Below are 12,114 nucleotides of genomic sequence, written 5' to 3' on the forward strand. Positions count from 1 at the left end.
TATAAAAAAAATTAATATAATAATGTTATATTATATTATCATAATCTTTTATAAATATATTATTCTATATATAATAACAAGAATAATGTGATAGGATTTGAAATTAAAAAATTACTATAAAAATAACTTTAAAATAACGTATTATTAAGGTATGTATGAATTAAGCTAATAAATAATACACATAAAATCAAGTATTCGATCCAAAATAAGTTTTAATAGATAACAGTTACTTTAAATATCTTGATTACTTATATTCGAATTAAGATTTATTTAAAATAAGTTTAATGGATAACAATTACTTAAAATATCTTATTTGTTTAGATTCATAGAGTAATACAAGTTTCCGGAATATCCAAGGAAGAAAAAGATCTTAGGGGCATTTATGTAAATTAGAGAATGACTGTTATGTAATGATATAGAGCGTCAGTCACGCCCATAACTGTACAATTCTATTTATATATTTTCACGGGAATATAATGCAAAATAATTTATTTATTTTCATCAAATAATAAATATAAATATAAATACTCCCCTAACCGAGGAAGGTCGCGGGAGTCAAGGCAAACCGTGCTTTTTGGGTATAGAGAGAGAGAGTAACCTACTACTACATACTACAGAGCCAAGCAATTTCTAGAGAGAGAATTCCGATCATCCTTTTAACGGCGATTAATTCGAACGAAGTTTCGGCTCTAAAGAAGAAACCGTTCTTGAGAATCATACTTTTCTGATTTGTTCGCTCTTTCGCAGTTTAATTTGAGGATTCATCATCATCTGAAGAAGAAGAATAGAGATGGCGTGGCCTTCGTATTTAGATGAATACGAGAAGCTTGTCACAAGGATGACGATGCCGAGGTGAGTTACGCGCTTAATCTAATCCTTTTTTTCTCTTTGTTTTGAACCACACATAGTTGATTATGAATCTGTGATGAAATCGTTCTACAAAGATAGTACTAGAGATCGATCTACCGGAATTAGGTATAATCAGTACAGTGAATTTCTCCGTCGATGATTTCGTAACATTCAAGTTTCTATTCCAGAAATTCCAGTTCATACTTTTTACTTTTCAAGTTTCAACGACTATTTCAAACATCGATGACGAATCTCCCTTTCACATTGCTTTTATTCTTTTCAAATTTTGAAAATAAATAAATTAGTCGCCTCTTTCTGACTTGTCTCTGTCGATCCTTTCTCACAGAGCCATGGTTGATAATGCCGGTTGTTCAAATTCCACACGCGTTATTGTAAGTTTCTTCCAATCCTTCTTAAAAACCTTAATGAAATTAGTATCATCTCTAACTTCTTTCATCTATATGTAGATTGACAGCGCCAGGAAACATGGAAATCTTCTCCAAGCAGTTCAGATCCTTACTGATTTGAACCTCTCTATTAAAAAAGCCTACGTATCATCCGACGGGAGATGGTTTATGGATGGTTAGTGTTCTAGGGTTTATGTTTATGCTATTCCGCGCATCTCCTTTCCGGCGCATATTAGTATTTCTAACTGAAATGTAACTGAAATTAAGAGTTTGTTTTGCAGTTTTCCACGTGACTGATTTAAATGGAAACAAATTAACCGACGAGAGCGTCATCAACTTCCTAGAACAGGTAATTAATTGAACAAATTATCAGATTATCCTCTCAAGTTTTGAATTACTAATCAATCAGTTATTTGTTCATTAAACAGTCGCTTGAATCAATTCATCATTCGAGCCCGAAGAACTTCGAAGGCTTGACAGCGCTCGAGCTAACCGGGACAGACCGTGTTGGCTTACTATCAGAGGTTTTCGCAGTTTTATCAGAATTACAATGCAATGTTATCGAATCCAAAGTATGGACGCACAACGGAAGAATAGCTTCATTAATCTACCTCAAAGATTGTGAATCCGGTTCATCAATTGAAGACTCGCAGAAGCTCCACGACATCGAAGCTCGATTGAGGAACGTGTTAAAGGGAGACAACGACATCCGGAGTGCGAAAACATCAATCTCGTTGACTGAGACCCACACAGAAAGGAGACTTCATCAAATGATGTTTGCTGATCGTGATTACGAAAGGGAACCCATAATAAAAACGTATACAGATTTTCTCAATGTGGCAGTCCAGAATTGCTTGGAAAGAGAGTATTCTGTCGTGAATATACAATGCAAGGACAGGATGAAGCTTCTGTTTGATGTTGTTTGTACTTTAACTGATTTAGAGTACGTTGTTTTTCACGCAACAATCAACACTGCTGAAGATATGGCCAATCTGGTTAGTAAACTAAAGTTATAATATTTTTATCAATCAATTATTCAATCAATCAATGCATTAGTGATGTAAAATGAAAGAAAATTGCAGGAATTCTATATCAGACATGTAGATGGAACACCGATAAGTTCAGATGCAGAGAATCAAAGGGTGATTCTGTGTCTTCGTGCTGCCATAGAAAGAAGAGCATCTCTAGGAGTTAGATTGGAACTACGTAAAGAAGACAAAAGAGGACTGCTAGCTGAGGTAACAAGAACTTTCCGAGAAAACGGTTTAAACGTGACTCAAGCTGAGATATCGACTACAAAGGAAGTAGCTCTCAACATCTTTTATGTTACCGACGCAATAGGAAACGAAGCTGATCCTAACCTGATAGAATCGGTTAGAGACAAAATCGGATTAAACAGCTTGAAAGTTAAGGAATTGCCCAAAATATTCCACGACAAGACCGAAAGAGAGGATACGACGTCGTCGTCGAATACTTCAGTTGGGATTGGGGGGACAGTTTTGCTGCTGTTGGGGAGTATACTTAGAAGAAATCTTTACAATTTGGGATTAGTCAGATCCTATTCTTGAATCTTGAATATGGTTTCCGGGTCGGGTGTACATATAAAGTTGGGTTGTATTGGATTATTTTCTTTTGAAGTATATATAGTACATGACTAAATGTTGGACGATAGAAATATGAGAGTCTTGGTAGTATTAGTTGGTGATCCAATTAATTTGTACTTGTACTTATTAATAATAATATTTTTGTATATAAATCTAGAAGAGTATTAGCTTTTATTATTATTATTATTATTGACTTTTGATTATCTCTTAAAATGAAGCATGACTTGTTGACTTGGTCAATCAATAATTAATTTGTTAATTCTGTAAACAGTTTCATGTAATGACATAAGCAATATACTTTTACAGATCAGCGATGAGGTCATGATTAGTGAGAAAGAGGCAGCCTAAATTCAAAGAAAATAATTTTAATGGTAGTCGCCACTAATAAGTCAATTAATTGGTAGAAAATTGAATTGAATTGAATTGGCCCACCCCAATTTATAAATAATAACTTAATTTTGAAAACACTATTTGTATGGATATTACTTGGAAGTTGGAAGTAATTAATCCCACTACTATTTCAAGCTTGAAACTGCTATTTAGTTTAATAATAAATGAAATGACTTTCTTCACCAAAGTTTGCTGGGGGGTTTGTCACCCAAAATTACTTGTCCATTAAGCTTATTTCATACCTAACATAATTAATAATAATAAATTAGAGATGAATTTGGGCATTATGTTTTGAACTGTAATTCAATTTTCAACAGCACCGACCCAGACTTATAGATCGAGATTGCTGGTTTGCTGGCTGGGTGGTCGGTCGGTCTTTATTATTAATAATAGATAAGGAAAATGACAACGTGGTGAAGGCTCAAAGTTAGAGGTTGAGCTGGCAGCCAACAACTACTTTCTTTTATTTATTTTACTACGTACGGCTTTACTTTGCTTTGGGCATTGTTGTGGGCGTTGAAAAGTCAGCATTTTAACGTGGCGATTTGTCCCACCGAGGAAGAATGCGGCTGAGCTGGCATCAATGACAGCACACCTATTTCTATATATAGACAACTCGACATTCAAGACACGCTGGATTTTACTCTTAATTAATTTAAACATGCATTTCTTATTTAATCAATAATATTATAACATCTTTTTAATTAAGGGTCAAAATTAATTAATAATTAATAATTAATAAAGTATTATTTATATATTATTAAGACAATGATTAATTAATGTTGAACACGTTCAAAGCAAACATATATATACGGGTCCCGTGAACAAGACATACACAACGACACTACGACCGTAAGTTAATGAGAAGACCTTGTTTTTCTCAAACCCTGCCCTTAATTTACTCTCTAACTCTTTTATATGTATATATATAATTAAAGTAGTTTTGTTTCTATCTATAAACTTTGCCTTTGGCATTTATATTCTTGAACTTTCTGATGAATATTCCCCCATGTTCATAGATATACTATTATTAGCAAACAAACACTTCCAACAATGCATATGCCAAATTTCTAAACTTATTTGCTTGGACGACGACTATTAATTAATTAATACTTCTTATAATCTATTCATACACCCCTCTTAATACTATCATTAATCAGGAGTTTTAGAGGATTATTTGTTTTTGAGTTAATTTAATCGACATGAATACTGTTATACATACAATGACAAAAAAATAAATAACAAATTACGTATTTACGTAAAAACCTATGGTTAGTTTAATTCAACTTATAATTTAAATAAGATGTGATTTCACGCGTAATAAATCATACTGTTACATTAGTTTTAGCAAATAAATTACCGCGCTGGATAATTTTAAAATAAATAAGAAGAATAAACTTGAGTTCATACACAAAGTTTAATAATTTGAATATGTTTAATATAATAAAATGTATTTAAGTGTGTAACAAATAAAATTAATCAAACAAGCCTCTAAGATAGAAAAAAATCCCAGGTATTGAAGAAAATTCAAAACTTTCACTAATTTGAAAATTATACAACAGTGATTGGAGAAAACGAGTTGGACAAGAAACCTAGCTAGTAAAAACTTTCAAACATTTATAAAGCTCTTTGGGCCGTGGGCCATGGGCCATGGCTATAGAGATATAGTATATACAATAATGTGGCCACTGGCCCAGATCAAACCAATAAAATTTCATAACTCTTTGTAGAAAGCCTAATTAATAACATGGATCTATGAGAAAAGATTAATATATTTAAGACCCAAAATGAAAAGGGCTTAGTTGGGCCTTTCTTTATATAATGCAATGACCCGTTCACAATTTCATATTATTAATTATATCATTTATAATAAGCATATATATATATATATATTATATGTAAAATTAACACATAAAATTTTGTGCGGCTCAATTTGAACATTAACATTGCAATGGGATAATTAACATATTAAATATTTTTTTTAAAGTTTAAATATGTAACCATTAAATGAGCTCAAATGAAACAAGTATTGTCTAAAGCAAGATAATATTTATTTATAAGCTATTATTAATTTATTATTTCTTAGATAAGAACAAATCATGCATATTATAATTTTTTCCATGGTGACTAATAATAAAAATGAACTTTTTCAAAAAATAAATAGTTTGCATGCTTTGCTATTATAATAATAACTTGAACCAATTTTTTGAAGTGTCAAATGGAGAAAGGAAGATGAAAGAAAGTTATATTGTCAAAAAAATTATTATTATTATTATTAATTATTATATTTTAGCTTTTATTTGACTGTATTCCATTAGGTAGCTAGGTCAATACTTTGTGATCTAATTTACTTGTTTTCACATTTTATAAAAAGTTATTTCCCCATTTCATAATTCATGTTCATGTGGCTTGAATGAAAAATATTTGAAATAGAGAAGGTATGAAATTAACTTTTTCTACTTTTTATTTATTAGGCTTAGGATTGGTATTATTTAGTTTATTATATAACATATTTTATTTCAAGAAAATAGGTCTGCTCTCGTTATGCCTAATTTCTCTTTTCCCAACTAGCATTTTTTTTAAATATATAATTTTTATTTGTTTATTAATATTCATCCGGACTCCACCTAACTTCTTAACTACATTACATAATTTATATGCTTTTTTCCCAATTATTTTAGTGCTTTAAATTGAATTCATGTATTAATTTAAGATTTCTCTCATCTCACTTTATTTATTTTCTGTTTGGGGTTATTTAAAAACTAATTTCATATACTCAGAGAAAGTTTTAGGAGCAAACAAACAAATTCAAATGTTTTAAACTTTTTCCTCTTTCTCTCTTTTATTAGATTAGTTTTTGTTTTTGTCTAGTGGATCAATATATATTATGTCTGCAAACGTCGTTATTTCAAGTGTTACACTTTGTTTGTTTATAGGGTTCATTTTGAGACATTATCTCTAACTAAGTTAGTTTATTTGGAAAATTCTTATCATTTAAACTAACTTATTAATTTAAAAAACTCTATTATAAGATATATGAATAAATTATTAAACTTGTCTGTGAAGAAAGAACAGAAGTCTACTTTCTAATTCTTTCAAAAGATTTTCATTTTGTCAAATTTTGCTGCAACACACATATATCTATAATATATATATATATATATATATATAGTGAAGAATATTTCTTGCGTAAATTAAGATTGTGCAGGCTAAGCTAATATCACAAGTAACTGAGTAATTATAATATTGACATAATAATTAATTAAAGTCATGACCATTATTAGAATGTGCATACATAGTAGACTTGTGGGGGAAATTTCAAATTTCCTAGTTAATTCTACACTTTTATATTAAATTAAGTACTTATATTATACCCTAAGTATTTCTTTACTTTAAAAAATGCTCTAGATCCTTTAATTACTTTATGAGAATACCCACTTATGGCCTATAAAATGGGATTACATTATTGAATTAAGGGCATGCTATATGCAAATTGTCTTTGATATTCAAATTTCCCAGATCATAACAAGATAGAATAATTTAAATAAGGAAAATTGCATCACATTAGATTTATTAATTAAAAAGAAGTAATTAATTATAATAAAAACAACAATTTGGACATGAAGAAGCCAGATTCTGCAATTGTCTCTGCTTCCTTCTTGCAAGTGATGGCAGCCACCACCTTCTTTCGACACAAATAAAACTTTCTTGAATTCCCCAAATTCATCAACTTCTCCTCCATCTTTAAACCTGCAATTCATCATGATCCAAATTTAATTTTTAATTACACCCAATTAACTGAAAATATTATAATGAATTCTTAATATTAAACTACTCACTGTCCAAGCTAAATGTCGAGTAATGAAGCTCGAAAAGCCGGTGATCGGATTTCGCCAACAATGGCCGTCTCTTCTCCTTCACATAGATCTCAATTACAGCCTTTACCAAACCCTCAACCGTCTCTTCTGCATGGATCACAACCGGAATCGGCCCAAAGCTTCCTTCCACGTTCACGTTCAGCAATAGTTTCATGGGCATTCTTGCCGATGGTACCGTCTCCAAATTGATTGCCTGTCGTCCCACAAGCTCGACCGAGTTTGATGACTCGCCGTTTAGATGACGCCGGTAACAGACCACCGGCTGCCTAGCCATATTACTCACTCACCAATTCATTTCTCATTTATGTTACAAATTGATGAGCTTTTAACCAATTTAGTCTTCATGCACAAAGAGTTGTTTGGTTTGTTTTGATTTATTTTAACTTATTTATATTCTCTAAATAATTCCAAATCTTTCAAATTACTAACTTCAGTGAGAAAATAACTTAAATTAGAATAAATGAAAGATAACATTGAATTGAATGTTGATTTTTTTTGGTTGAATTATTATATACAATCATTATACAAGAAATTAAACAAGCACATGAATATGACTAATATAATTATTAATTTTTATCTTAAATATTAAGTGGAGACCTCAGGAAATCGAAAACAAAAACAAAAAAAAAAGTGAACGGAAATTTCCAGGAAAGTGATACTACTACTTCTTGCCCTTCAAATCCCCAACTATTTGCAAGATTGACCTTCCCTATGAATTTAGTAGATCTATAATTTTATCCTAAAAATTAATAAATTCATAAATTAAAATAACTATAATGCTTTTTTCAATTAAAATTTAAGGTTAGCTTAAATGGTTCCTAATAAAATAAATATCGATTTTTATTTAAAACGTCTTAAATTGAAATGAATATCATTATTTAGAGTTAACTATATATCCTTCTATAATTCTATTATTATAAATTTATAATTTAAAATTCAACATTAGATGTTTATTGTAATGGCTAAAATTGGGTCAATTGTTAGGGTATTGGACTTTAGATTTAAAAATTTAAAAAGATAATAATGTAAATATATATATATCAATAATTCAGAGGAGTTTGCAACGTGGAGATAAATATTCTGCTATATTCTGCTTTGCACTAAATAATTTGTAAGAAAACGACATCATTGAAATTGGTACCCCAAATTGCATTGAATTGCAATAATTTACATTTATATTAAATAAAGAGTAACCATTTATAATAAAATTGAAGAAATATATATATACAAATCACTCTTAATTTTAAAGCTAGTACTCCAAATGTATGAAACACTCTCAATTTCATCCATCACAATGCATGCAACCGAAAAGTGTCCAAAGTTTGCGAGTTCTTCGTATGATCTTATTGATATTTCTCACAATAAAACCCGAGAAAAAGATCAAAGGAAGTTGAGTAGCAATCGGCCCAGATTGCACTTCTATGTGGCGGCCTCTACCCTTTCTAAGATAAAAACTTCTAGCACCCAAATCCCCAATTAATATTGATCTGTCCAAACCTATACATAAACAACAATTTCAATTGAATCAAAACCACAGATGACTGGTAGATGTAGCTAATTGTCTAAACAAATTAGGCAAGATATGACCAAAAGAAGAAATGAAATCTCAATTTTCCATGTTTATTGAAATTGTTGGATACAGAAAGAGCAATTTACACTTACATTCAAGGCTGAAATAGGATTGATGCAATTCAAATGATGAAGCAGCGGATTTATCAAGAAGAGGACTCCTCCATTCTTCTCCATACTTGTTCACAACAAGCTTAATCGCTTCTTCAACGCTAGATCCTAACTTTAACATAACTCGAACAGGACCAGGACTACCTTCAACCATCACGTTCACCACTACCTTCGCATCCCTGTTATAATCCTTCTAACATTCACAGTTATTATATCACTAATTAGATCACAACATCAATCAATCAATCCTTCTAGATTTCTAGGGCTAAATCGATGTTACAATCGAATTGACGCTTCACCTGGATCAGTTTCGGCGGCGATTGAGGAGAAGAACGCATGTCTGTACAAGTCTGTGGTCTATAGAGAACGCCTTCCGGAGTGGAGAGATTCCGGTTATCTTCTCCGATGATGAAGGAATTCGTTGCGGTAAACAGAGACGGTTCTGAACTGCTGCGATGCATAATCTCGACATGCTTGAATGACTTCGATGATCGCCGGAAGGCGGATGGAGGAGTTTTCCTCCGATGAGGCGACGATGGATGAAGTTGAGGAAGCCTTGATGATGGACGGCTGGACGCCGAGTTTGTTCGCCGGTAATCTCTCTCTGACATGGATTCGAATCCGATCTGTGAAAGTGTATTGAATGAGTATAGGCTAGGTTTTATGAAGAAGGTAAAGTGATTAAGAAGACATAGATGTATATACAGAAGCACTTGAGCTTCTCTGTAATTCGGCCATGGACATGGAAGAAGAAACGGCCGAAACGTGAAGTCGCGTAGACGGGTAGTTGTTTTGGTTTAGTTTGTTGGTTGATTGCTTACGGAAGGTATTTTCTTTCTCTCTCTTCTGATTTTACTAAACTATCCTCCTGCCGTTTTAATTCTAAAGGCCCAGTACAATGGAGGCCCAAATTAACATCTATAAATCAAGAAAGGCCTAGATGTTTGGGCCTTTTCCAGTTAATAAAATTAAATATTTTGATTGGTTAAATATTTATGCATAGTCCACTATTTTAATGCATTGAGGTTCTTGAAAAAAAATCTAGTTTAATTGGTATAGGTAAGTGGGTTTAATTATTTTATTATATACTGGGCTGGATCCGGACTTATTTGTCATAAAGTATAAATTGATTCTTCAACTATTATGAATATCAAAATTACATCTTGAGTTTATGAACATATATTTTAAATCATAGTTATAATATATACACTGTTTTTCTTTTTCTAGCAATGATATTATATGGTGAGTTCGAATTTTTTAATTATTATTAATTTTTTTATATTACCTTCAAAATTTTAATTTAATTATTTATGATTATCTATTCGTTTTATCAATAATTTTTTATTTTTTATTTTTGAAGTCCACTATAAATTATTTTCAAAGCTATCCAAATTCAAATTTTTTAATATATATTTTGGAATAACATTAAATATGTACGGCAAAGAAAAACCATCCATATATATATAGAGATGTGTGTTTGATTCAATAAATATGCACTAGTGTGACAGACAGTGACAAGCTGAATTATTTGTCCAATAGTTTAAGGTTTCCTTGTGATGTGGCTGCAACGATGTATAACATGGAAACATTTCCATCCTTCCAATTGGCTATATATATATTTATTTTATTGAAAATATTTAGTTATTTGTTTCAAAAGTGGTTCAAAATATTTGTGGTGGTTATTTCAACATTTTATATGTTTTTAGAAATATATAATTTTTTAACAATTATATTAGGAAGCTGCATAAATGGAGGACCATAAGTTTAATATTTTTTATTTGTTCACTAAATTACAAAGATCACAACTAAACAAACAAACAAAATGTTTAGTTTAGATTACAATGATACATTCAATATTTATTATTTATTTGGAACTATGTTATAATTGAATTATCATATAAAATTGAAGAGTGTTTTGAAAAAGGGTATTAAATTGAGATTTCTTTTTTGGGTGTGTGGTCAACACTGTTGTACTGATGATAGACATAAAAGAAAAATATTTAGAGCTTGTTTGAAATATGCAAAATTGCTGTAACATTGAAATGACTCTTTGAAAAAAGGGATATTTTGAAAAGAAAAATAATAACAAAAGTTGGATAGAAAAACAGGCAGACAGTAAGTGGTCCCTTTAATGTACCGCACCCAACTACGAGTACGTTACGTGAATCAAATTAAAATAAAATGGAATTGAGATTATTATTATTATTAATTTATTATTGTACAAATTAAATAGAGAAGAGTCCAACAATACTGTCATAAAGGGTTAGGTATAATTGGTAACCTTATTTTGGTATTTAAGTATTTATTTGTTTTCTTTCTTTACCATAAATAATAATTCTTACCAATTATTTCAGATAATCGTCTTCTTCTATGACTGTCAGAGTTAGAAATTGTTATTTTATAGAAATTATTATTTTAATTTCAAATATCCCACAAAGTTAATTTTAATGTATACAAATTTTCTTGCTATGTTATATATGACAATAATTGAAATTGATTATTCTTTTTATCATTCAAAACATTTCAATCTTTACAAGATTCTCTTTCAAAAAGTTGAATGTGAATATATAAATAAATATTAAGTAAATGATATAAGATTAATAGAATTCAAATAAGTTGAATCATTCATGTTAGATCTTACGTCGACTTTATAAAATTGCGTCCATACATAACATATATATATATATGAGTAAGTCGGAACAACGGATAACACATCTCTATTTTCATCCGAATAATTGTTCAAATTATAATTATTACTCTTTCAATTCGACTTCGAATATATTTTATTGTATATGCCTTATATGTCTTTTTGAGCAAGTTTCTTAGCAAGTAAAAATTATGTTTGGATGACGGATCAAAGAAGAGTGGGAACCTCTAGTTGGTTTTTAGAATTTGAGATAAAAAAAATATAAGAACGAACTATATGCTTAACACAAACAAACGTTCCAGTCCTTCTAGCATACGGGATCGGCATTAGGCATTAGTTTATTTGGTAAGAGTCCTCCTAGTTTAGCATTTATTAAAATTAAAATTAATCTTGACATTAATATGATTGAAATTTGTTATTTGTTTTAAAAAATGTTTAATAAATAAACATCACGTTATGATTGATTCTATTTAAAAGAAGTGTTTCTTTTAGAAAATGAATTAATTTAAAAGTTACATATTATTAATAATTATAACTATAATCAGCATGGCCCTATATGTTTTCAAGCCAAAGTCAATATAGGCCAACTTTCCTTCAAAATTAAATAAAAATAATCTATGTTTAAAGTTAATTATTAAAATTATAATAATCTTAAAATA

General features: G+C 30.2%; 3 protein-coding genes across 3 annotated transcripts; 1 reads left to right on the forward strand and 2 right to left on the reverse strand.

Annotated features, from left to right (window-relative positions):
• The first annotated feature begins 551 nt into the window (after window positions 1-551).
• On the forward strand, window positions 552-3,021 carry LOC124945137 (ACT domain-containing protein ACR8-like). Its single transcript, XM_047485519.1, has 6 exons — window positions 552-852; window positions 1,196-1,241; window positions 1,317-1,431; window positions 1,538-1,605; window positions 1,685-2,251; window positions 2,339-3,021. The coding sequence occupies exons 1-6, from the start codon at window positions 791-793 to the stop codon at window positions 2,822-2,824; spliced, it is 1,344 nt and encodes a 447-aa protein (XP_047341475.1). The 5' UTR covers window positions 552-790; the 3' UTR covers window positions 2,825-3,021.
• A 3,774-nt stretch (window positions 3,022-6,795) lies between these two features.
• Window positions 6,796-7,486, reverse strand: LOC124910832. Its single transcript, XM_047451515.1, has 2 exons — window positions 7,090-7,486; window positions 6,796-7,000 (listed from the first exon to the last, which is right to left on the reverse strand). The coding sequence occupies exons 1-2, from the start codon at window positions 7,400-7,402 to the stop codon at window positions 6,846-6,848; spliced, it is 468 nt and encodes a 155-aa protein (XP_047307471.1). The 5' UTR covers window positions 7,403-7,486; the 3' UTR covers window positions 6,796-6,845.
• A 727-nt stretch (window positions 7,487-8,213) lies between these two features.
• On the reverse strand, window positions 8,214-9,622 carry LOC124946173 (uncharacterized protein At4g22758-like). Its single transcript, XM_047486743.1, has 3 exons — window positions 9,108-9,622; window positions 8,791-9,001; window positions 8,214-8,625 (listed from the first exon to the last, which is right to left on the reverse strand). The coding sequence occupies exons 1-3, from the start codon at window positions 9,417-9,419 to the stop codon at window positions 8,411-8,413; spliced, it is 738 nt and encodes a 245-aa protein (XP_047342699.1). The 5' UTR covers window positions 9,420-9,622; the 3' UTR covers window positions 8,214-8,410.
• Window positions 9,623-12,114: the final 2,492 nt, after the last annotated feature.

The sequence above is a fragment of the Impatiens glandulifera genome, chromosome 7 (assembly GCF_907164915.1).
Source record: "Impatiens glandulifera chromosome 7, dImpGla2.1, whole genome shotgun sequence".
Classification (NCBI taxonomy): domain Eukaryota; kingdom Viridiplantae; phylum Streptophyta; class Magnoliopsida; order Ericales; family Balsaminaceae; genus Impatiens; species Impatiens glandulifera.

Coding starts and splice junctions, on each gene's coding strand:
- LOC124945137 (XM_047485519.1), top strand. CDS start 791: ATGGCGTGGCCTTCGTATTTAGATGAATACGAGAAGCTTGTCACAAGG. Junction 1,242..1,316: donor CAAATTCCACACGCGTTATT/GTAAGTTTCTTC, acceptor ATCTATATGTAG/ATTGACAGCGCCAGGAAACA. Junction 2,252..2,338: donor CTGAAGATATGGCCAATCTG/GTTAGTAAACTA, acceptor AGAAAATTGCAG/GAATTCTATATCAGACATGT.
- LOC124910832 (XM_047451515.1), bottom strand. CDS start 7,402: ATGGCTAGGCAGCCGGTGGTCTGTTACCGGCGTCATCTAAACGGCGAG. Junction 7,001..7,089: donor CTCGACATTTAGCTTGGACA/GTGAGTAGTTTA, acceptor GATGAATTGCAG/GTTTAAAGATGGAGGAGAAG.
- LOC124946173 (XM_047486743.1), bottom strand. CDS start 9,419: ATGTCAGAGAGAGATTACCGGCGAACAAACTCGGCGTCCAGCCGTCCA. Junction 9,002..9,107: donor CGCCGCCGAAACTGATCCAG/GTGAAGCGTCAA, acceptor TGTGAATGTTAG/AAGGATTATAACAGGGATGC. Junction 8,626..8,790: donor ATCCTATTTCAGCCTTGAAT/GTAAGTGTAAAT, acceptor GTTTATGTATAG/GTTTGGACAGATCAATATTA.